Below are 25,035 nucleotides of genomic sequence, written 5' to 3' on the forward strand. Positions count from 1 at the left end.
CTCGCGAGGTCTCCGCGCGCGGCTCCTCCCCTGAGCTCCGCCTGGACTCCGCCGGGTCGCTGAGTCGCGTCTCCCTCGTGGCCGCAAGATGCACGCGGACGACGTGAGTCGGGGGGCAAAGCGGGCAGGGAGGGACTAAGGAGCCTCCTCAGTCTTTGAGGGGGAAGACCCGTGTGGAACGGGGATCCGCATGGCGGGGGTTGGACTGGATGACCCTTAGGGGTCCCTCCAGCTCCACACAGTTCTGTTCGATTGATTGATTGAATTTATATACCGCCCTATACTTTGGGCGGTTCACAGAATAAAATCGAAATACAAAACCACAAAATACATCATCAGAATTAAAAGCAGCCACCCAATTTCCACCCCACCCCCAGGTCTGTGATTCTGTGCCTCCCCGGCCGTCGTCTCAGACCACACCACGCCGGATCCCTTCCCGTGTAGAACTTTGCACGTGGAAAGGTGACCCTTGAGCATGCACAGAGCGCCATTACTTCATCGGTCAGACCCTTATGTTTCCCTCCCCTTATGGTCTTGATTTATCAGCTACTTTAAAATGAGGCTGCATTTTAAATTGCATTTTAACCTGTATTTTAAATTGCCCCCCTTTCCCCCCTATTATGTTTTTACTGTGATTTTATTGGTGTTAGCTGACCTGAGCCCGGCTCTGGCCGGGGAGGGCGGGGTATAAATAAAATTATTTTTTATTATTATTGCTGATTCCAGAAGCGTGTCTGTTTGTTTGTTTGTGAGTGAGTTGGTTACAGTATAGAAAACTCCCTTACATCAAGTAGGAAGCTCGCCATGTTTCTCTCCTGATGTTGGGACTACAACTCCCGTCTTCCCTAGCTAGCAGGACCAGTGGTCCAGGATGATAGGAGCTGTGGTCCCAAGTTTGAGAAACTGCGCCTGATCTTAGCTGAAGGATGGTGGCTCTGAGACCTTTCCTGTAGATGTCAGGACTGAACCAGAGTCCGACTGAATGACCCCTGTCGCAGACGCATGTACTTTCCCGTACTGGGTATGCTCACATCCATCACAAGCAGGGCTGGGGAACCTGTGCCCCCCCCCCCCAAGATGTGGTTGCCATTCCCAACCTCACTCCAGCTAGCATGGCCAGTGGTCTGGAATGGTGGGAGTTGTAGCATGCCAACATCTGGAGGCCACCACCTGTGCGTTGAAAGCTCAATCGCTGCTGGGAAGGACCTCTGTTGCTGCAAGGCTGCTAAGATCATCCATCTATTTCAGCTAAGGTTGTCAACTCTGCCTTTCCCAACCCTCCTGTTGTGATCCCTTTAATAAGACCGGGGCCCACGCCCAACTTTCAAGCTTCCCACAGGCTTCCGATCCGTCCTATTAGTGAGGAATCAGTAGTAATTTGATAAAACGACAAAAGAGGTTAAATTAGAGCAAGGTGTTTGCCATGTGTCCAAAATTATAGACGTTTTGGAAGGGACTTTGGAGGCTGTCTAGCAGTGCAAAACCAGTGCTCAAACACAGGATCTTCAATTTGAGTTGCAGCTACAGCATATCAGACAAAGAGTCTTGATGTTTCGGAGCAGGATAGCATTGGGAGAATTACTAACAAAGCTTTCTCTCTTTGTCAGGTTGTCTGGGACACTCTTGGCAATAGACAGTTCTGCTCATTTAAGATCAAGTAAGTATTCTGCTCCCTTTCCTCTACCTCTTGTTGAATTTAAGGGCTACAGGATGTGCTGGCTATTCTAGTACTGCCTGGGGTGGGTAGATTCGGATCTCAGGAAAAAGAACCAAAGTAAATAGTGATTTAAACTGAGCTTCCCCCTGCCTAATTTGTATCTTTCCTGAGCAAGCACGCATAACATCTGAATATGTAAAAGGTAAAGGGACCCCTGACCATTAGGTCCAGTCGTGGCCGACTCTGGGGTTGCGGCGCTCATCTCACTTTATTGGCCGAGGGAGCCGGCGTACAGCTTCTGGGTCATGTGGCCAGCATGACTAAGCCGCTTCTGGCAAACCAGAGCAGCGCACGGAAACGCCGTTTACCTTCCTGCTGGAGCAGTACCCATTTATCTACTTGCACTTTGACGTGCTTTCGAACTGCTAGGTTGGCAGGAGCAGGGACCGAGCAACGGGAGCTCACCCCGTCGCGGGGATTTGAATCGCCAACCTTCTGATCGGCAAGTCCTAGGCTCTGTGGTTTAACCCACAGTGCCACCCGCGTCCCCTCTGAATATGTAGGCACGCTTAAAAAAATGTAGATTTAGATCATATGGTAGTTTCCAGAAGTTGTGGGCTACAGCTTCTATCATTTCCGATAATTGGGGCTGCTGGCTGGGGCTTATAGGAGTTGGAGGCCACGCCATCTGAAGAGGGCTATGTTATCTGGTGGCCTCCTGGCCAGTGGTCAAGGAGGATAGGAGTTTTGTCCAGCAACATCTGGAGGGCTGCAGGCTCCCTACCCTGATTTAAGAGGACTGCAGCACATCAATTGCTGGATGTTCAAACCAGCCCTTTGCTTGCCTTTGCCATGCTCCCCTTTAGCCTCCTTGGGGCATGGCCAGGTTGCTGCTGAGGACGCCCTGCCAAAAATGCCATTGTTAAAACATCTGTACTGGCTGCCCATCTGCTACTGAGCCAGGTTCACGGTCCTTGCATTAGTTTTTCAAAGCCCTGAACAACTTAGGTCCAGGGTACCTTAGGGAAGACCTGAGACCTTATATCCTGGTTCAGTCACTGCGGTCCTCTGCAGAAGCGCCATTGGCCATCCCCCAAGCTGTTGAGGCACATCTGTCCGCAACAAGAAAAAGAGCCTTTACTTTCATTGGCTTGGTCCGGTGGAAGATTCAGCAGCTTCCTTGCGTTTAACAGCCCGCTGATAATTATTCTGTGCTGGCAATTGAGAAGACATCTTTCTGTTAATAGATGGCCTCTGATTTGTTTTATTTTTTTAATGTCGGTTCGATTGTATATATTCTTGTTGCAAACCATTCTGATATTTTTTGTGGCATTGTGGTATATAAATATGTATATATTTATAAATAAATAGTGGCATGTGCCAGCTTGCGTTGTATATGGGAATTAAGGGAATACACAGGGAGTATCCAAAATCCAATATATTTTTTTGCCTGTGGTTTGAATGTTTATCAGAACATAGCGTCAGGCAGCCTTCCAGATGCTATGCTTGCTGCGGCTGGTGAGAGTTAGAAGTACAAAACATATCTGGGGGGCGTCAGGTTGGGAAAGGCTGTCCCTAAGACATCTGACTTTAAACCACCCTGTGCCCATCAGCTTAATTCTTCCAGTTCTGTAGGGATATTCCGTAGTCTGGATTAGAATTAATGTTCTATGTAATACAAGGTATGGAAACGAATGTTTCATTCCAAGTCTCTTCCTTGTAGGACGAAAACACAGAGCTTTTGCCGGAATGAATTTAATATAACAGGCCTGTGCAACCGCTCCTCCTGCCCCTTGGCAAACAGCCAGTATGCGACCATTAAGGAAGAGAAAGGTGAGGCTCTTTGCTTTGTTTTCCTCAATGTTGTTCCTGGTTCTCATCTTTCATGGATAGCTCAGTTGGCTAGAGTGTGGTGCTGATAAGCTGAGGTAGCAGGTTCGATTCCCCGGAAGGAGCGGCATATTGCAGGGGTTGGTCTACATGATCCTGAAGTCCCTTTACTCTGTGATTCTAGTGGTCTCATAGGTCTTTGACCTCTTTAGGCCCCTAGAGGGAAGGCTTGGCTTAAATTTGTGGAAGTGCCTTTCAAACAATGTGCAGAAGCCATCAAGAGTTATAAGCACTGCCCAAAGGTTAAAATGCTGTGAATATTATGCACCGGTAGGAATTATCTGAGGGATGCGGGTGGCGCTGTGGGTAAAACCTCAGTGCCTAGGACTTGCCGATCGTATGGTCGGCGGTTTGAATCCCCATGGCGGGGTGAGCTCCCGTTGTTCGGTCCCAGCTCCTGCCCACCTAGCAGTTAGAAAGCACTCTTAAGTGCAAGTAGATAAATAGGTACAGTGGTGCCCCGCAAGACGGAAAACTTGCTAGACGAAAGAGTTTTCCGTTTTGGAGGTGCTTCGCAAAACGAATTTCCTATGGGCTTGCTTCGCAAGACAACAATGTCTTGCGAGTTCCTGCTGGTTTTCCCCCCTTCCCCCCTTTTCTAAGCCGCTTATCAGCTGATCTGATCAGCAGATAAGCCGCTAAAAGCCGCTAATCCGTCAATGGGCTTGCTTCGCAAGACGAAAAAACCGCTAGATGAAGAGAATCACAGAACGGATTCTTTTCATCTTGCAAGGCACCACTGTACCGCTTTATAGCGGGAAGGTAAACGGCGTTTCCATGTGCTGAGCTGGTGCTGGCTCGCCAGCTGCAGCTTTGTCACGCTGGCCACATGACCCGGAAGTGTCTTCGGACGGTGCCGGCTCACGGCCTCTAGAGCACGCAACCTTAGAGTCGGACACGACTGGCCCGTACGGGCAGGGGTACCTTTACCTTTATCTTAGGAATTATCTGAGACAAATCTTAATGAATCTGATGTGACACACAATATCGGAGGATTAAAAGAAAAGATGAAAGAGCTCTAGCTTAAAATCAGAGATGAAGGGTTTGCAATGACAGTACTGTTTCCATGCTTGCCTGGTCCCCGTTTATCCAACGCCTTGCATCAGGCCGTCTTGTGCCTGCTCTGGAGCTCTTCGTAGATTTAGGAGCACCTGCTCTTCAGCTAGAAGCCTGGTGCTCCAGTAACGTCTGAGCATTGACCTTGCATGGTGTGAGCTGCGTTTGTATTGTGGCCCACATCCTGCATCTCGTAAACCAAGGCTGCAGCAGACCTCGTGGTAACTATGCATAAGCTGCTTTTGTTCCCTTTTTAGGGCAGTGTTACCTATACATGAAGACCATTGAACGTGCTGCGTTCCCCAATCGGCTGTGGGAAAGGGTAAGTCCTCCTTCCAGTCCTCCTAGGGTGGTGTGGGTCTGATCTGTTTGTTTTTAACTTTTATGTCTTGGGTTTGTGATGGTGCAGGGTTTTTCCGTTCAAAGAGTGATCAGACTTTAAACAATGGATGTGTTACAGTTTGTAGGAGATGCTGCGATTCCTCTCTGCTGCTGCTACCCACACATTCTGAGTTTGGTTGCACAGATAGCCCTCATTTCTTAGAAATAGCTGTGAATTTAATGACTTTGAAAGAGGATCAAGATGAGTTTTAATGGAGAATAAGGCTACTGGTGTCTACTAGCTACAACATCGATTTTCAGCCTGTACCTTCAAGGGCGTTGTTTCCTGATAATCACAACTGGGGAGTTTCACTCAGGCCTTGCTTGTTGAATTATTTGTTTATTTATACAAATATTTATATATCACAAAGTCATTTTAAAAAAATCAAAGTGGTTCACAGCAACTACTTAAAACCATAGAATAAAAACCATATGAAGAAGTTAAAATCAGGAAACACTTGTGAGAAGATATATCATTAAATGCCTGCATAAGCCCGATGAAAAAAGTTTACAGCAGGTGTTTAAAAGTTGAAGTAGAAGACACGAAGGCATCTGATTGGCCACTGTGAAAAAACAATTCTTGACTAGCTGAGCCTTTGGTCTGATCGTTCTTAGGACTAGTGGATTAACTCTCACCTTCATAACTATTACAGTCTTTCTTCAGAACTTAAGCAAGCAATTTAAATAAGAACCAGTCTCTAATCTGCATGGCCCTAGTCAAGAAAGGACATCTTAAGCCAGAATGGAAACTCAAGTTTTTTCATGGCAAAGTCTGTTTCTCTCTACTTTGCACTGATGGGCCTCTGAGAATATAGGAAGCTGCCTTATACCAAGTCAGACTATTTGTCCATCAAGCTCAGCACTGTCTACTCTGACTGGACGTAGCTCTCCAGGCAGTTCAGCAGAGGACTTTCCCTAATTTAGGGTGGCAAAAACCCAAGAGGACTTCACAGAGCTCCGAAAGGATCTGTGAACGAGAAAAACAATGGAAAAACAATGGCAAATGAGGACCCACCACAGACTTCTCCCCTTCCTAATTTTTTGCAGGTCCGGCTGAGCAAGAACTATGAGAAAGCGCTGGAGGAGATTGACGAGAACCTGATCTACTGGCCCCGCTTCATCCGGCACAAGTGCAAGCAGCGCTTCACCAAGATTACCCAGTACCTGATCCGAATCCGCAAGCTGACTCTCAAGAGGCAGTAAGTCATGGGGCTTGGCATGGGGCCTTTTCCTGAGTTTTGTTGTCCCAGGCAGACTCGTGCCAACCAGCCAGGAACAGTGGCCAAAGTGATATCAAATCCAGCATATCTGTCATTGGGCATTTGCCAGACGCAAAAGTCCACAACAGTCACATTTGACTTCAGAAAAGAGGCAACTTCCCTGAAATGAAGGAGTTGCTATTAAAAAAAGAAGTTGAAAGGGATAATTGGGAGATTCAGGTGTCCCCAGAATGCTCAGGTGGTTGTTCAAAAGCACTGTGATAGAAACTTGGCTAGAAGAACATTTAAAAAGCCCTAGAAATTGGAGTCTTTTTTTCCGAGTTGCTTGTTGACAGTTGCTTTTGCAAAACCACTTCACTAACTTCATTTTCGCCTTTGTAGGAGGAAGCTTGTTCCGTTAAGTAAAAAGATCGAAAGGCGTGAGAAGAGACGAGAGGTAACATACCTGTCTGTTGCTGTGGTTCCTTACTGTTCGTCAGTTTATCTCTCAGTCCAGAGGAAGCATGCAGCTCCTATAAGGCCTGCTGTTTCTTTCTCCCCTAATACTCCAATCAGCACCAGGCAGCTGTGTTTTGGAGTTACCATTTCAACTTCCCACAATGCCCCCAGTAGAGCTTTGCTCACCAGCTGCTTCTCCCAGATCTTGTTGCCTTACATGGAAACTTAAGAAGCTGCCAAATGCAGAGTCAGGCCATTGGTCTGCCTAGCTCAGTATTATCTACACAGACTGGTAGCCGCTCTCATGGGGCTTTAGGCAGGGGATGTTCCCACCCCTAAGTGGAGATGCCAGAAATTGGACGTGGGACCTTCTGCATGGAAGGTGGATGCTGTACCAATGGGCATTTTTAAAGCAAGGCATTCCTAACTGCTCATCTGCAATCCCAGGTGGAACAGGATGGGGGGAAACCCCTGCAGAGTCCTGCTTCCTGGTGACGATGGGAGGAACTAACCTATTTCCGAAAGGCACCCTCCTCTCCTCTTTCCCCCACTAACCTCCATCCATCGTGAAAAATCTTCATGATAAATCCACTGTTTCCTTCCTCCAAATCAACTCATCCCTTTGTTTTTGTTGGCCAGGAAAAAGCTCTGATTGCTGCTCAGCTGGACAACGCAATAGAGAAAGAATTGCTGGAGAGACTCAAGCAGGAGACGGTAAGATGCTGTGATGCAGTGCATGCTGTTTGTGCAGGGGCCAATTAACCAGGTTGCTTCCCAGAAGGCAGTGAAAGAAATGAAGCAGTACCCAGATACCTACCTAGGATCGCCTTGCTGTTAGCTGTAACTGACCTGTGGCACCTGGACCAGCCTTTGCTAGCCTGGTTGCCCCCCCCCCCATGTTTTGGATGACAACTTTGGCTGTTGAGAGTTGTTGCTGGAGGGACAGAAGAGGATCCCGGGGCCCACTGAATGGCCTGATTCTTCATGATGCTCAGCAGATAGCCTACAGGCAGAGGGCCTTTTCGGTGGTGGCACCCACCCTGTGGAACGCCCTCCCACCAGATGTCAAAGAGAACAACAACTACCAGACTTTTAGATGACATCTGAAGGCAGCCCTGTTTAGGGAAGCTTTTAATGTTTGATGCTTTACTGTATTTTAATATTTTGTTGGGTATAAATAAATTATTATTATTATTATTATTATTATTATTATTATTATTATTATTATTATTATTATTACCTTAGAGCCCTGTATAGCTGAGCCCAATTTTACAGTGTTCAGCCTTCAGATCATTTTCTTTGAGCTCTGCAGCTCAGGGCAGGATTTTTTTGTGTGTGGGGGGGAGAGCCCAGGGCCAGAATGAGCAGAGAGCCCCCCCCCCAAAGCAGCACAGCTGACTTATCGGATTTCCAAATAAGTATGCATGTTACCTGTGGGACGCGGGTGGCGCTGTGGGTAAAACCTCAGCGTCTAGGACTTGCCGATCGCATGGTCGGCGGTTCGAATCCCCGCGGTGGGGTGCGCTCCCGTCGTTCGGTCCCAGCGCCTGCCAACCTAGCAGTTCGAAAGCACGGCAAAGTGCAAGTAGATAAATAGGGACCGCTTACTAGCGGGAAGGTAAACGGCATTTCCGTGTGCGGCGCTGGTGCTGGCTCGCCAGATGCAGCTTGTCACGCTGGCCACGTGACCCGGAAGTGTCTGCGGACAGCGCTGGCTCCCGGCCTATCGAGTGAGATGAGCGCACAACCCTAGAGTCTGGCAAGACTGGCCCGTACGGGCAGGGGTGCCTTACCAATTCAAAAAGGGACCTGGGTGGCGCTGTGGGTTAAACCACAGAGCCTAGGACTTGCCGATCAGAAGGTGGACGGTTCAAATCCCTGCGACGGGGTGAGCTCCCGTTGCTCGGTCCCTGCTCCTGCCAACCTAGCAGTTTGAAAGCATGTCAAAGTACAAGTAGATAAATAGGTACCGTTCTGGCGGAAGGTAAACGGCGTTTCCATGCGCTGCTCTGGCTCGCCAGATGCAGCTTGTCATGCTGGCCACGTGACCCGGAAGTGTCTGCGGACAGCTCTGGCCCCTGGCCTCTTGAGTGAGATGGGCGCACAAGCCTAGAGTCTGGCAAGACTGGCCCTATGCATGTTACCACCTTAACTGTACGACTGTTAAGTCCCATGTCTTAAAATTACCTAACTGCAGCTAGACTAATTGCAGCTGGAAAATGGCTGAAAGGTGGGTGGGGTGGGACCACCCAAGCAGGAGTGAATCCGGCCACTTGTTGACATCATCCACTGGCTTCAACTGATGGGCTGGTGGGAGCAGCTTGGGGGAAGTAGCCTTGTGGGCCAGAATTCACTTGTGGGATGGCGGTTCCTTACCCTTGGTTGGGTTAAGATCAACCTTGGCGGAAGCCCCAAAGTTATGGAATGTGTTGGCTAACGCTGCAGAGTGTTCATTCCTATTTTGGTAGGCTATCGTATGCAAAGTTGTCTATGTCTTTAAATCTGTGGCTTTTTTTGTGTGCTTTTGGGGATCATCTTATCTAATCGTCCTTCCTCCTTAATGTGCTCCCTCTTCAGTACGGCGATATCTACAACTTCCCCATCCATGCCTTCGACAAAGCTCTAGAACAACAGGAAGTGGAGAGTGAGAGTGACTCGGATACAGAGAAGAAGGACGAGGAGGAGGAAGTAAGGCTTTTGAAACTCGTTTCCCAGTGCAACTCTCCAGGGCTGGAGGGCAGGAACTGTGCAACTCTCTATGCGTTGCACATTTATACTAAGGAGAGAATTGGGTCTGCAAGTTATTTCTGCCAAATGGCTTGCATTCTTGCCAAACAGCACTTATTACAACTTTCGCACAGTTCTCTGTTCCCTTCCCTAAGCTTTCCTCCTCCAGAAATAATGTCATGGATGGGGTGGCTAAATATTATTTGCCCGTGCGTTAAATGTTCATGTACGTAGGAGACTAGCCCAAGGCCCTGCATATGGGACATCACAGTCATAGCCAGAGCCTCATCGCTTGCCAAGAAACCTCAGATATAGACTGGCATTGCCAAAGAAACCACAGCTGTTCACTTGGCTGTTACGCACTATGTATCAATTTGTGCTTTGTCTCCTTCCAAGAACTGGGGTTCCAAAAACTTTGGATTTCATTGATCAAGGACTTGGAACTGGATGAAGGATCTTATCATGTAGACTGAAATTAGGAAAAAAGTGTAGCCACGTGAGAAGGAACACTCCTTCCTTCCCCTTGATCTGTCAGGAATGCTGTAATTGCATCCTGCATCGCAAAATCCTGCATGGGGGTGGGGGTATTTGACCTAGAGTAAGGCCCCTTCCAACTCGTATTCTGCTATGTTCTGCTTGTAGGACTCAAACAAGAGAGAATTTGTGGAAGTAGATGAGAGTGACCTCAGTGACTTTGAGGTAAGTGCAGCCTGTCAAAAACTGTTTATGATAATTTAGAGCCTCTTACGTTTCATTTGTTCTAATGGAACGCTGAAACATACTTTCTGCTATTTTCTCTGGCCTGCCTCCCCTTCCTTTGTGTCAAATTTAAGTGCTGTGCACACTGATGGTGCTGTAAAATCATGCTGGAATCTGGAGGTGGGAGAGGAGAAGGCGTGTGATGAGATTATTCCATTCCTATCAAGGAATCCTCCCTGAGCATAATACAGTGATACCTCGGGTTACATACGCTTCAGGTTACAGACTCCGCTAACCCAGAAATAGTACCTTGGGTTAAGAACTTTACCTCAGGATGAGAACAGAAATCGCATGCCAGTGGCGCAGCGGCAGCAGGAAGCCTCATTAGCTAAAATGGTGCTTCAGGTTAAGAACAGTTTCAGGTTAAGAACGGACCTCCGAAACGAATTAAGTACTTTTTTAAAAAAAATAATAATAATATTTATTATTTTTCCAAAAACACTAAAAGAAAAAAAAGAAAAACAATACAATACAACACATCAAATTAACAAAACAAGACTAAGACAATAAAATAAATCAACCAATTTCATTATCCCATCTTTCATTCACTTATTTCCACGACCTCCTCACACCTCCCTTTTTGTATTCTACTTCTGTTAATTATTTCAGCAATTCCTTTCCATCCTCCGCTGTTTTCTATCCTATAATTATCTTAACTCATTCTAATCTTAACTTTTTTCCTTTAATACTCTATTAACCTATCTGTACTTAATTCCTTATAATATTTTTACTAAAGCCATATAACTTCATTTCAACATTTTTCTAACATTCATTAATTTTACAATATTTCTGTAGATAGTTTTTAAACTTTTTCCAGTCTTCTTCCACCAACTCCTCTCCCTGGTCTCGGATTCTGCCAGTCATTTCCGCCAGTTCCATATAGTCCATCAACTTCATCTGCCATTCTTCCCGGGTGGGCAAATCTTGTGTCTTCCAATACTTCGCGATGAGTATTCTTGCTGCTGTTGTTGCGTACATAAAAAAGGTTCTATCCTTCTTTGGCACCATTTGGCCGACCATGCCTAGGAGAACGGCCTCTGGTTTCTTCAAGAAGGTATATTTAAATACCTTTTTCATTTCATTATAAATCATCTCCCAGAATGTCTTAATCCTTGGGCACGTCCACCAAAGGTGAAAGAATGTGCCTTCAGTCTCATTACATTTCCAACATTTATTGTCAGGCATATGATAAATTTTTGCAAGCTTGACTGGTGTCATGTACCACCTATAAATCATTTTCATTAAGTTTTCTCTTAGGGCATTACATGCCATAAATTTCATACCTGTGGTCCATAACTGTTCCCAGTCAGCCATCATTATGTTATGTCCAACATCTTGTGCCCATTTAATCATAGCTGATTTCACCGTTTCATCCTGAGTGTTCCATTTCAACAGCAAGTTATACATTTTTCACAAATTCTTGATTTTTGAATCTAACAATTTTGTTTCCAATTTTGATTTTTCCACCTGGAAACCAACTTTTTTGTCCAAATTATATGCCTCCATTATTTTGATAATAATGGAGCCAATCTCGCACTTTATTTTTCTATTTTTCAAAGCTCTGCAATTTTATTCTGTCTCCATCTTGATCCAGAATTTCCCAATATTTCGGCCATTTGGCCGCCATATTGAGTTTTTCTGTGCCTTCGCTTCCATTGGTGACAACCATCTTGGGGTTTTCTTTTCTAACAAATCTTTATATCTTATTCAAACATTAAACAATGCTTTTCTAACAATATGATTTTTAAACGCTTTATGTACTTTTACCTTATCGTACCACAAATATGCATGCCAACCAAATGCATTATTGAAGCCTTCTAGATCCAACACATCAGTGTTTTCAAGTAGCAGCCATTCTCTCAGCCAACAAAAAAGCAGCTGATTCATAATAGAGTTTTAGGTCTGGCAGGGCAAATCCACCTCTTTCTTTAGCATCAGTTAATATCTTAAATTTTATTCGAGGCTTCTTGCCCTGCCAAACAAATCTGGAAATATCTTTCTGCCACTTCTTGAAACAATCCATCTTATCCAAAATTTGTAATGTTTGAAACAAGAACAACATCCTTGGCAGCACATACATTTTTATCGCAGCAATTCGGCCTAACAATGATAACTTCAAATTTGACCATGGAACGAATTAAGTACTTGACCCGAGGTACCACTGTAGAGAGAAACTGGGTCTTTGGCTTTAAGCCCCAGCAGAGTGCTGCACTGCTCCTGACCAGCATTTATTTCAGTAGAACCTATCCTGTAACCCTCTGCTGGTTCCTCCCAGTATTTTCTGCTCTACTTAACTTACGTACTTGCTACACACAATGCACACACCTCCTTCAAAGCAGGGCTGGGAATCAAAAAGTATGATGAGAATAACTACACATCAGGCAGAACAAAAATGCCAGTGGGTTTCTCGTGGTTAGAGTGTCGGACTAGGAGCTGGGAGATCAGGGTTCAAATCCCCACTTGGCTGTGGAGCTCACTGGGTAGCCTCACCTTCCTCACAGGGTTGTGTGGATTGCAGAAGGGGAGAACTACCGTATTTTTCGCTCTATAGGACGCAGTTTTCCCCCTTCAAAAATGAAGGGGAAATGTGTGTGCGTCCTATGGAGCGAAGACGCCATAGCCCCGCGACCCTCTCCTGGCTGGAGAGGTGACGCGCGGCTATGGCAGGAGCCTCTCCGCTGCGCCTTTCCGCTGCTCCCTGACCTGCTCTTTGGGGCTGGTGGTGGGCTTCCCCCCGCCAGCCCCAAAGAGCAGGTCGAAAGGAACCTGAAGCCTGGAGAGCGAGAGGGGTCAGTGCACACCGACCCCTCTCGCTCTCCAGGCTTCCAAGGTAGCCGCCTGAACGCACCTTAAACGGCACCTTGTTTTAGAGCGGGGAAACAAGAGGGGGAAAGTTCTCCCCCTCTCTGTGCAGCGCCTCCTGCCGCTTCGCTGAAGGGGTGCTGGGCAGAGAGGGGGAGAATTTTTTTTCTTGTTCTCCTCCCTCTAAAACAAAGTGCGTCCTATTGTCCGGTGCATCCTATGGTGCGAAAAATACGGTATGTGTGGTACCTTGATCTCCTTGGAGAAGGTGGGCTATAAATGAATTGAATAGATAATAAAACAAATAAAAGTTGTATGTAATACAGGCTCTGCCATTGACTTAAGCGGTCAGGGATGGCAGCGATGCTCAGAACACACCAAGCGGTTTCACACAACTTCTACACCAGGCCTAATTATATATACTTCTATCATGTTTCGTTTTACTCGCATTTTCTCTTCAAACCGATAACCTCCAAATACTTGCTAAGGGAGTGTGCTAACGCGCCTGTTTCCTCTGCCAAGGATATGGATAAACTGGCAACGAGCAGTGAGGAGGAGGAGGAGGAGGCTACATCCAGCGAGGAGGAAGAGAAAGGCCAGCGGCCCAAGTCTAAAGGCAAAACTCCCTTGAAGGGGCCAGCAGTCAGGAAAAAACGAGCTTATGTTGAAATAGAGTATGAGCAGGAGACAGAACCACTGTCTAAATTGAAAGCAACGTGATTCCTCCCAGTGTGTGGGGGCAGATCTGAAAAATGGACTGAATGAACTAGCTGGTGGGATGTTTCTCCGCAAAGGCTGACTCACCGGGATGCAAGATCATACAGGAAAAGTTCCAGCTGCTTGAAGACCTAGTGAGCTGGCATTCCCAGATGCCGCAGCGTATATTTTTGCATATTGACAATTTAAAACGTCATCTATTTTTAAGGCTACCCAACTAAGATTGTTAAATATTTGTATATGTCTATTAATTTGTGAGCTGCATTGAAGGGATTTTTTTGGGGGGGGTGGATTGGGAGGTATAAAAGTGGCATATAAATATGAATCAGAACAAACCTGTCATTGCCTTTTTTTACTTAATGCCCTGCTTTCTCCAACACTAGACAGTTTATGTATAGCATGAGTCTTAAAAGCTAGGAATGTTCTTCCTTCCAACTCTGAACACAGTTGTCAGAGCTGCTTGAAGATCCTAGCTCACAGAGGATCACGCTAGCCAGCGATCATTAAGTAAAAGTCTTTATTGAATTACAGTTTCCATTCTCACACTGCTGCGCGCAACTCTACGTCTAGTAGCTAGATCGGCGAAGCTCCGTCTGAGTCTCCGCCCCGTGTGCACCAACTTAATATCCTAGCCTTGCTCCACCTTTTCCGCCTGACTGTCCTCCTCTGGGTCCCTCTACCCCCCGGGGCTTCTTCCTTCCGGGATTCTTCTGACGCTGACCCGGACCCTCCTGCCTCCTTGCGCCGGGCTTTAGGACCTGGTTCCCTTTCGGGGCTGCTTACTGCGCCGCCTTCCTCTGCATTTGAACTTGGCGCGCGCGCCCAACCTTCCACTTTCCTCTTAACCGTTTCTTCGCTCCCCGATGGAGGTGTGGCCACTCCTGACTCATGCCCTCCCTCCTGTGGTGAGCTGCCAGCGCTTCCCCCCTGGCTCCTTTCCTCTTCCCTGCTTCCTGGCGGTGACGCTGGTCCCGATTTCCAGCTGCTCCCCTCTGAGTCCCCTCTGGCTCTATCTTCCTGGGGTGCCCCCCTAGACTCCCCCCTTGCCCTGGCCACTGGTGCTCCTTTCTGTGAATCCTCTGATTCACTGGAAAGACTAGGAGATCTCGGGTCGTCGTCATCACTCATCTTTTCTTCTGCCTCCTCCCCTTCGCTCTCTGTTTCCTCCCTTGCCCGTGCCTCTGCTCCTAAACCCCTGACATCCATCCCCCCCTCGAAGCCCCCCATTCCCCCCTCCCCTCCTTCCGGTGCTGGAGCTGGGGGCTGCTGTTGCAAAGGGACGAACGTCGGATATCCGTCGCTTCCCGTGGCGGGTCTCCATCTGAAGTCTCGCGGGTCTTCCTCCCTGCTCTCGTCGACAACGGTCACCTCCGCTTCCATCTCTGTGCCGCCGTGCTCGAAACCAGGGTCGTCCCCGAAAACGTCCATGTCCGTCTCTCCCTCACTTCCTCCTGGCGGTGTTGCTCGTCCTGGGCCTTCCAGCCACCGTCTGCGGAACTGCTCCTCTGGTCTATCGTCCCACCAATACGAGGGTTCTGATGCAGATGCCGAGGGTGACCCCTCCGGGGAACGGACGTCTTGTGTCGGGTCCTCGTCCGAGTCGAACCCCCGGAAAGTGCTGGCCGAAAGCGTGGGCGTGAAAAGCCAGTCGTCGAAAAAGTCTGCTGGCATAGGTCTATGGGGGAAGAGGGCATGAAACTCGTCTTTGAGGAGAGGTTCGTCCAAGGCGTAGCCCGGCACCCAGCTGTTCGCACTGGCCGGGGTGCCCTCCTTGGCGAGAAAGTATTCTACCCCCTCTTCCCCCCATCTGGAGTCCAAAATCTCCGTGACTTCGTTGATGCGCTCCTTCTGTGCCACTCCCGCGTGCCCTGTTCTGTCTCTGACCGGACTCGGCGCCGTTCCGGGTTCCTGGAACCTGTGCGGTGCCTTGTAGGGAGTGAGCACCGATCTGTGGAATACCGGATGCATTCTGGAACCCTCCGGAAGTGCCAGTCTGAACGCTACCGGGTTGACCTGCTCTTCGACTTGGTAGGGCCCCAGTTGTTTATGCCCTAGTTTCTTCTTGGCCAACGACCTGGCCGGCACTGCGTGGGCTGCTAACCAAACCCAGTCTCCCACGTGGAGCTCTTCGCCAACCCTTCTGTGCTTGTCCGCTTGTACCTTGTATGCGTGCTTGGCCAGCTCCAGGTGGCGCCTCAGCTGATCGTGGACTTCCTGCAGCTCCGACGCGAACGCATCTGCTGTCTGCGGCTCCCCCTCTCCCATTCTTTCCAGTCCCGGGAAGGTTCTGGGGTGCCTCCCGTTGTTGGCGAAGAACGGCGTGACCCCCGTGGACACGTGCTTCGTGTTGTTGTAGGCGAACTCGGCAAGCGGCAGGTAATCCACCCACGTCGCAGGCTGTTGATTTGCATAACATCTCAGGTACTGCTGCATGATGGCATTGACCCGCTCCGCTTGCCCGTTGGTCTGCGGGTGTCTCGCCGACGCCAGGTTGATCTTGACGTTCAGGAAGCCCATCAGCTTCTGCCAGAAATTCGAGATGAACTGCCGCCCCCGGTCGGACAGAATAGACCGTGGCAGACCGTGAACCTTGAACACGTGGTCTATGAACAGTTTGGCGGTTTGCTCCGCCGTGGCCACCTTAGCACACGGAATGAAATGCGCCATCTTGGAAAACAGGTCTACCACCACCAGCACTGCCGTCTTGCCCCTCGAGCTGGGCAGATCCGTGACAAAGTCCAGGGCCACCCTTTCCCAAGGTTCGACCGGAGTTTGCAGCGGTTCCAACAGTCCGGCCGGCGGTTTGTGCACTGGTTTGGCCCTCTGGCAGGTGTCACACCTCGCCACGTAGTCTGCGACCTCCCCTCTCATTCCAGGCCACCAGAAATCCCTGGCTACTAATTCCACCGTCTTCTCCTTGCCAAAGTGCCCGGCCGTGGGCGCGTCGTGCAGCTGCTGCAGCACCTTGGCGCGAAGGTCGTCTCCCGGCACGTAGATGGCCCCTTTACGGATGAGCAATCCATCTCGTAGCTGGAAACCGTCGGCCGCAGCCGTGCCCCTTTGCACCTCTGCCATCTTTGCTTGCGCGAAGGAGTCATCCTGCAACGCTCGTCGCACCGCCTCCAGGTCCACGGTGGCCGCGGCGCACGCCCACACTGTTGGTGCGAAGATGTGCATGGCGGCCGCTGGCGTTGCGTCCTCCAGATACTGTGGCTTACGGGAGAGGGCGTCCGCCATGATGTTAGTGTCCCCCGGGACATACTCTATGCGGAAGTCGAAGTTCGCAAAAAACTCAGCCCAACGTATCTGCCTCTGGTTTAGGAACTGTGCCGTGCGCCAGTGCTCCAGATTCTTGTGGTCCGTGCAAACCTGCACCGTGTGCTTGGCGCCGATCAGGAAGTGCCTCCACGCTTTAAACGCTGCATGAATGGCCAGCAACTCCCTGTCCCAGATGGTGTAGTTCTGCTCGGACTTGCTGAGCTTCCTGGAGTAAAACGCTGCCGGTCGCCACACCCCCTGCTGGTCCTTTTGCAGCAGGACCGCCCCCACGGCTCTGTCCGAGGCGTCTGTCTCCACCCTCATCGGCCTGCTGGGGTTGACGTGAAGCAGCTGCTCTTCCGACGCGAAGAGACGCTTGAGTGCCTGAAAGGACTGCTCCGCCTCCTCTGTCCAAACGAACTTCTTTTTCTTGGAGCTAAGCGTGTCTGTGATGGCCGCTGTCTGCATAGCGAAGCCTTTGATAAACTTGCGATAGAAGTTCGCAAAGCCGACAAACCTTTGGACCTCCTTCCGGTTGCGTGGACTCTTCCAATCCAATACCGCGCGAACCTTGGCGCTGTCCATGGCGAGCCCCTTGTCAGACAACTTGTAGCCCAGAAAATCCACCTCCGTCACGTCAAATTGGCACTTCTCCAGCTTGGCGTAGAGCCTATGTTGCTTTAGTCTGGTCAGCACTTCCTTGACGTGTCTGTCATGCGCCTGCTGCGATTCCGAAAAGATCAGGATGTCATCTAAGAAACAGACGCACGTCTTGTAGAGAAGTCCCGCCAACACGTGATGCATGAAAGCTTGAAAAACGTGGGAGCCATTTTGCAATCCAAAGGGCATAACTCTGTATTCGTAGGTACCCAGTGGCGTGAACATGGCCGTCTTCCACTCATCTCCCTCCCGCATACGAATGAGGTTGTACGCCCCTCGCAGGTCTAACTTGGTGAACACTTTTCCCTTCCGCACCGTCGCCAGGAGGTCGTTGATTCGGGGCATGGGGAAGTCCGACGGCTTGGTCCCATTGTTTAAAATGCGATAGTCCACGACCAGTCTTTTTTGGGGCGTGTCTCGCTTTTTAACAAAGAATACTGGACTGCCCCCCGCTGCCTTGGACTCTCGGATGAAACCGCGCTCCAAATTATGATCTATGAACTGTTTGAGTTCCTGCAGCTCGTCCTCTGACATGGAATACAGTTTCCCCTTAGGCAGCGCCACCCCCGGCAGCAGGTCAATCTTGCAGTCATATGGTCTGTGAGGGGGTAGCCTGTCTGCCTCCTTCTCGCAGAAAACTTCCAAAAATTCTGCGTACTTGTGGGGAATCGCTTGCAGCGTGCCTAGCAGCAGCTGTGACTCCTCTTCCTCTCCTTCCTGCCGGGGCACGATGCAGTGTTCAGCACAAAAGGAAGAGCCGAAGATCAGCTGCCTCTGGTACCAAGCCAGCGTTGGGCTGTGCTTGTCCAGCCAACTCATTCCCAATACAATGGGCGTATCCGATAGTTGAGTGACATTGAAGCTGATGATTTCTTTGTGATTTCCAAGTCGCATCGCCATGGGCGGCGTCTGCTTCACCACTTGCCCCCCTAGCAACTCCCTGCCATCCACCGTGACAACCTGCAGGGGCAGCGTGGCAGGCAGCAACTGTATAGCGTGCCGGTCGACAAAGTCCTGCCCTATAAAGTCCGCATTGCTTCCTGAGTCAATAGTGATTGGCACGTCAGTGGTGATTCCATTGGGCAGCTGGAGAGATGCGGTGAGCCTCACCACTGGTTTGGGCGGGAGGGGGTTCACGGGCTGTAAAACCTCTGGGGACTGCGTCACTAACACGTCTGGCTGGGCCCCAGGGCCTCTTCCTCCAGCCAGACTGCGTCGTTTCCCTGCTGTGGTCCCCCTTGCTGCGTTGCTGCAGTCACCATTGCCGAGGCTGCAGTAAGCTTGTGGAGCCTCTGGGGACACTCTTTTGCCATATGCCCTGGCTCCTCACAGACGTAACACTTCCTGTTCCCTCTAGGAGGCTTCGCTTTCACTGCTGCCGGTGCTAGGGCTCTGGTTGCTGACTGAGCCCTTGCACCTCCAACCTCCATAGGTTCGGCTCCTCCTCCTGGCGGAGGCGTGGATTGCGCCCGCGCTGCTTCTCTGGGAAGGAAGGAGGGGCCCCTGGCTGGTTCGCGCCCTCCACGCCCTTCGTCCCTGCTCCACGGACGTCCTTCCAGCCTCACCCCCACTGCCAGTGCCCTCTGAACGACCTCCTGGGTGGTTCGGGGTCTCTCCCCCCTCGCGATCTCATCTTTAATCGAGTTGTGCAGCCCCTCCCAAAAGAGGTCTCTTACAGGAGCCGAATCTCTGTCCCATTCCAGGGCACTGACCAAGGCGAAAAAGCGGGCATGATACTGCCTGACGCTGGCCCTCCCTTGTCTCAGCCCATGCACCTCCTTCCGTGCAAGATCCACGTCAATACTTGATAAAAAACACCCATCCATCGCTTTAATAAAGGCATCTGCATTCTGGAGCGCCGGATCCTTATCTCTCCATAAATTGCGTAGCCATGCTCTAGCATCCCCATGCAAATGGGACATGATGAATCCCACTCTCTCTTGCTCATCTCTAAAGTCTTTATGCAGCAGTTGCAGTGCGCACAGTACGTCGGCTCTAAAGTTGGGATACTGTTGCAGGTTCCCATCGAAGTGAGAGACCAGCCCGCCTGTCCGTCGCGCCAACCCAATTCCCTCCTGCCGGGGTGTCTGCTTTGTCAGCACGTCTAACCTGACCTGGAGATCCCTGCAGGCGGCAGCTGCTTCCTCCTCTCTCTTCCTGGATGCGAGAGCCTCGGCATTCAGTTGTGCCACTGCTTTTCTGAGTTCCTCTATCTGCTGCTCAGCCGTCATGTCGTCTGCCGTTCGTGAGCTCGCTAGTAGGCACCTGTTTCTCTCCCCTCCTCGAGGCTGTAGATGCCCACAATCGTGAGACGGAGCTTACTGTCAGAGCTGCTTGAAGATCCTAGCTCACAGAGGATCACGCTAGCCAGCGATCATTAAGTAAAAGTCTTTATTGAATTACAGTTTCCATTCTCACGCTGCTGCGCGCAACTCTACGTCTAGTAGCTAGATCGGCGAAGCTCCGTCTGAGTCTCCGCCCCGTGTGCACCAACTTAATATCCTAGCCTTGCTCCACCTTTTCCGCCTGACTGTCCTCCTCTGGGTCCCTCTACCCCCCGGGGCTTCTTCCTTCCGGGATTCTTCTGACGCTGACCCGGACCCTCCTGCCTCCTTGCGCCGGGCTTTAGGACCTGGTTCCCTTTCGGGGCTGCTTACTGCGCCGCCTTCCTCTGCATTTGAACTTGGCGCGCGCGCCCAACCTTCCACTTTCCTCTTAACCGTTTCTTCGCTCCCCGATGGAGGTGTGGCCACTCCTGACTCATGCCCTCCCTCCTGTGGTGAGCTGCCAGCGCTTCCCCCCTGGCTCCTTTCCTCTTCCCTGCTTCCTGGCGGTGACGCTGGTCCCGATTTCCAGCTGCTCCCCTCTGAGTCCCCTCTGGCTCTATCTTCCTGGGGTGCCCCCCTAGACTCCCCCCTTGCCCTGGCCACTGGTGCTCCTTTCTGTGAATCCTCTGATTCACTGGAAAGACTAGGAGATCTCGGGTCGTCGTCATCACTCATCTTTTCTTCTGCCTCCTCCCCTTCGCTCTCTGTTTCCTCCCTTGCCCGTGCCTCTGCTCCTAAACCCCTGACAACAGTGAATATAAGCCTCCCCACTTGAGCTCAGGGAGTGATTATACTTTTTACAGGCTCCTCCTCTACTTTTCTTAGGCATTCCTTGAGGGTCTCATCTTGACAGCTGCGTCGGACTCCTTGTAGTAGGACCTGAATATTAGGAATAGGAAGAAATCAAATTTAATCGTGTTAGAAGTGGGCAGCAACAGCCTCTTATCTGCTCTATTTCTGACACAATCTCCCTTATTCTAAGTCAGACCATTGCTCTGCATTGTCCAGACAGGTGGGCAGTTGCTCTCCAGCATTTCAGGCGGCTTTCCCAGTCCTACCTGGAGATGCCAGAGAGTGATTTTAGGATGTTCCGAATGCAAAGCACCTATGAGCCAGGTGCTGAGGCTGTTGTCTGCGCACTGCAAGGTGTACTTCCTTGACGGAGCTACTTTTAGTATTAAAATCAAGGAAGAATGGACTCATCAATTGGGAGTATGACAAGAGTATTAATTAGCATGTCCATTTGAGAAAAAGGACTGCACTTAATTTGTTTCTTATGGGCACATGCGTGCTGATCAGTGGTGACTGCCAGACATATGCAACACACCCAGAGACTCCGCAGTTGTCTCTTGTTAAGAAGCAGAGGGCCTGCTTTTCCCTAAATCACAGGCCTGCTGAACCTTGGGCTCTCCCTTGGTCTTGCTTACCTTCACCTGTCCGTGAGAAGCGTGATCCAGTAAGATAAGGCACTCAGTGGCTTTCTGGAGTAACTCTGCTTTCACTGGTTCTGGTGTTAAGCTCCTGTCTGTAGCCACATCCAACATCATTCTCAGCAAAGCCTTGAGAAGGACAGCAAGGCGGCAGGACATTCTACAGCAAGGAGATGGCAAACTCATGTCAGCCTGACTTGAAAGCTACTTCTGGAGCCAGCTGCATCCCAGGAGGAAGTGGCACTACAACTTCAGTGTAGCTGGTACAAGTAACAACCTTTCAGCAGAGCAGGATGTAGACTCCCAACTTCCATCATCCCTGACAGCTGGCCATGTTGGCTGTCCCAACAATATCTGGAGGGATATTCTTCAGGATCTTTAGCAGATCTTTCCAATCACCTGGTCCCTTTTAACGAGTGATTGAACCTATGTCCTTTTGCATGCAAAGCAGGTTATCCAGCTATGGTTCCTCCCAGAGTAGGGAACAATGGGAACCTTCTGGAGCAGACTTTTGACAGGCGACGGAGCTGCAGGGGAAGGGGAAAGATACTGCTGCCAGAACTCTGCTCCTCTAAACCAGTGTTTCCCAACCGGTGTTCCGTGGCACACTACTGTGCCGTGAGACGTTGGCTGGTGTGCCGTGGGAGGGAGGCGGGCGAGTCGGGCGGTGAGAGGCGGCGGCGGCGAGGATCCGCGTCGAGCCGGGGGCGGCTCCGCGGTGGTGATGCCGAGCGGCGGGGCAGCGCGTGCAAAAGGGAGGAGCGCGAGACAGCGGAGGAGGAGGAGGCCGGCATGTCCGGGCAGCAGCAGCAACAACAGCAGCAGCAACTCCCGGCGACGGCTCCTCAAGCCCCGCCGCCGCCCCCTCCTCCGCCCGCTATCGCCGCCACCACCACAACAGCCGCCGCCGCCTCAGTTGCCGCCGCCCCTCAGTCCCTCGCTCTGCTGCCTCCTCCCACCCCCAAAGCTTGGAGGTTCCCCGGCAAGGGGGAGGGAAAAAACTTTCACTTTCGTGCGTCCCTCCCGGCGTGACGCTGCGCGCTGACTTCACGGGGCTGTAATGGTGGTGTGCCGCGAGATTTTTTTCATTAAACAGGTGTGCCGTTGCCCAAAAAAGGTTGGGAAACACTGCTCTAAACCACTGTATCTAGTGCATTTGGGAAAGGGAAAGAAAAATGGGATGAGGAAGTGCAGGAGCCTTATGATGACCCTGCTCTCAGAAGAGAAGGTCCAGACTCCTGTTGAAAGTGATAGCAAGTTTGCTAGTCCTGCCTTGTGACCTTGGACAAGAGGTGAACCCGTCTGCTTGCCTTGAACTGAGCCTGTTGAGTCAAAGCTCTTGTACAACCAGGACAGTCCAAACACCATAACAGCCTGATGAATTTCAGCTAAGGCTCACTGGTATTAGGCCCCCATATCCATTTCAAAAACATGTGGCAGGTTCAGGAACCAGAAGTTCTCATTTCCTACTAGCTAGATATTTGTATTTAGGCAGGCAGAAGTGTTAACTGCTTTACACTCAAGTTTTCGGCTTCACACTGGGGTCAGAAGCAGCACCTCCAAAGCAGTGGGACTAGTTTCCATGCTGCCAACCCACCTCTGAGAAGGATGCTTCTTGACCGTAACAGCGCCGACAGGTTTTTTGGTTGGTTTTTTAAAGCAAGATCAAGTGAAGAGAAAAATGCCCCTCTACAAGTACACAGCTACTGCCCAGTGCTTAGGGCTTATCAAAGTACCTGGGCCAGGCATGTTGTATGGTGTGTTTCAAGGTTTCTAATGTTGCCAATCTAGCCGTTTCGTCGGGACCATCGGAGACCTCCAGGTATCCCACAATCACCCGCTGCAACCTCTTCAGATGACGGGCTATCTGAATGCCGAGCCTCAAAAGACAAATCAAGGATTATAAACCTCTGCACAAAGAGGGAGGCTTATCTGCTTACAGGGTTCGCCATTAAAACACTCACCTCTCCACAAAGGCAGGCAGGTTCCTGGCGTACACCCTCCGTAAGGGGAGCCGGTGCTCCAATTCCATGTGGGTCAGGACCAGCTGGAGCACCTCATCGGAAGGTGTGACAAGCTGGGGGTTGTGGGGCAGCCGCTGCAGGGCCTTCTCCAGGATGGGAAGCAAGTCCAGCAAGCACAGCAACACAACCTGCGAAGAGTAACGGGATGGGTTTAGAGAAAAAGCAAGTAACACCTGAAGCTGAATTCTGGAAGATTGAGGTCAGGCAAACTAAAGTACTTCTTCACACAGTGCTTAAACTACGAAATTTCTTCCCACAAGAGGCAGTGATGGGTTTCAAAAAAAGATTAGACAAATTCGTAGAGGATAAGGCTATCAGTTGCTTCTAACCTTGATGTTCATGTTGAACTGCAGGTCACTGCAGAGCCCACACACTGAGCTTGGCGGACCAAGGGCTTGACACGCCATCAGGCAGCACCTTGTTTTGCTACTCGAACCTCAGCTTCTGTTGTGCATTCCCCAAATGCCAAAATGGTGGTCTAAACACAGGATACGTATTCCCAGCCTGCTTGTTAACAAGGCAGCAGAAGAGAACAAATAAGCAGCCCCTACTGAGCCAGCACTATGAGAATATTGCTATGGCTGGTTCTTTTAAGCATGTTCAGATTTGAGCCAGTAGAAATTCCACTTACGACCTGAAAACTGCTGCCCCTTCAAAACGTAATGCTTAGAAAGCATCAGGGAGAAACAGATGTTATAGAGCACATGTGGGCTGTTACTTAGTGCTACATTGGCTTTAACCCTTAATATCTCCCCTTGCTGTTTGGAAGGGCTAAAGGAAGCACAGGGTAGCAAATCAGAAAGTCATCCACACATGCCATGCTACCAATATAAAAAAATTCCTTCCAGTAGCACCTTAAAGACCAACTAAGTTAGTTCTTGGTATGAGCTTTCGTGTGCATGCACACTTCTTCAGATACACTGAAACAGAAGTTGCCAGATCCTTCTATATAGTGAGAAGGTGGGGAGGGGTGTTACTGAGAAGGGTGGTGGGAATGGGAGATAGGCAGATAGCTGGGAGAGCCTCTTGACGACTCTTAACGACTGTAATAGGTCTTACAGGAAAAGGCAAAGGCAAACCTTACGCCAAAGAATAAACGGACATAAATCTGACATCAAGAATCACAGAACAGAGAAACCAGTAGGAGAACACTTCAATCTCCCAGGACATTCTATACAAGATCTCAAAGTAGCTGTTTTACTACAAAGGAATTTCAGAAATAGACTGGAAAGAGAAGCTGCTGAATTACAACTCATTACCAAACTTAAAACCATGAAAAGACCTGGGCTGAACAAAGACATTGGATTCTTATCTCACTATACATAACTAAACCATTTCTCACCTTCCCACCCCTTGCCTTTTCCTGTAAGACCTATTACAGTCGTTAAGAGTCGTCAAGAGGCTCTCCCAGCTATCTGCCTATCTCCCATTCCCACCACCCTTCTCAGTAACACCCCTCCCCACCTTCTCACTATATAGAAGGATCTGGCAACTTCTGTTTCAGTGTATCTGAAGAAGTGTGCATGCACACGAAAGCTCATACCAAGAACTAACTTAGTTGGTCTTTAAGGTGCTACTGGAAGGAATTTTTTTATTTTGACTATGGCAGACCAACACGGCTACCTATCTACTACTGGAACCATGCTACCAATGTAAAATTTGCTTCCCCCAGCCTGCCAAACAGCTCTT

At 49.9% G+C, this 25,035-nt stretch overlaps 2 protein-coding genes across 3 annotated transcripts in view; one reads left to right on the forward strand and one right to left on the reverse strand.

Moving 5' to 3' along the window:
• MAK16 (MAK16 homolog) lies at nucleotides 1–13,982 on the forward strand. Its single transcript, XM_083480728.1, has 10 exons — nucleotides 1–103; nucleotides 1,608–1,657; nucleotides 3,381–3,490; nucleotides 4,861–4,925; nucleotides 6,032–6,183; nucleotides 6,586–6,640; nucleotides 7,282–7,356; nucleotides 9,220–9,330; nucleotides 10,012–10,068; nucleotides 13,453–13,982. Exons 1-10 carry the CDS (start codon nucleotides 89–91, stop codon nucleotides 13,648–13,650), a joined length of 888 nt encoding a protein of 295 aa, XP_083336854.1. The 5' UTR covers nucleotides 1–88; the 3' UTR covers nucleotides 13,651–13,982.
• TTI2 (TELO2 interacting protein 2) overlaps nucleotides 13,660–25,035 on the reverse strand; it is a 15,301-nt gene continuing 3,925 nt past the window's right edge. Inside the window, exons 4-8 of one of the 2 annotated variants that reach the window (XM_083480562.1) lie at nucleotides 23,287–23,474; nucleotides 23,059–23,202; nucleotides 21,320–21,482; nucleotides 20,641–20,771; nucleotides 13,660–14,090 (exon numbers count right to left, since the gene is read on the reverse strand). In XM_083480562.1, the coding sequence (XP_083336688.1) occupies nucleotides 20,670–20,771; nucleotides 21,320–21,482; nucleotides 23,059–23,202; nucleotides 23,287–23,474 (597 nt within the window). In that variant the 3' untranslated portion in view covers nucleotides 13,660–14,090; nucleotides 20,641–20,669. Of the gene's footprint in view, nucleotides 14,091–20,632; nucleotides 20,772–21,319; nucleotides 21,483–23,058; nucleotides 23,203–23,286; nucleotides 23,475–25,035 lie in introns of both variants that reach the window. The other variant, XM_083480561.1, reaches the window with a different exon arrangement.

This window comes from Podarcis liolepis (genome assembly GCF_965112155.1).
Source record: "Podarcis liolepis genome assembly, chromosome: 16".
Lineage (NCBI taxonomy): Eukaryota > Metazoa > Chordata > Lepidosauria > Squamata > Lacertidae > Podarcis > Podarcis liolepis.

What these genes read in the sequence shown, in the direction of transcription:
- MAK16 (XM_083480728.1), top strand. An exon ending in CCAATCGGCTGTGGGAAAGG is followed by an intron (nt 4,926 to 6,031) that starts GTAAGTCCTCCT and finishes AATTTTTTGCAG; the next exon opens with GTCCGGCTGAGCAAGAACTA. An exon ending in AAGCTGACTCTCAAGAGGCA is followed by an intron (nt 6,184 to 6,585) that starts GTAAGTCATGGG and finishes TCGCCTTTGTAG; the next exon opens with GAGGAAGCTTGTTCCGTTAA.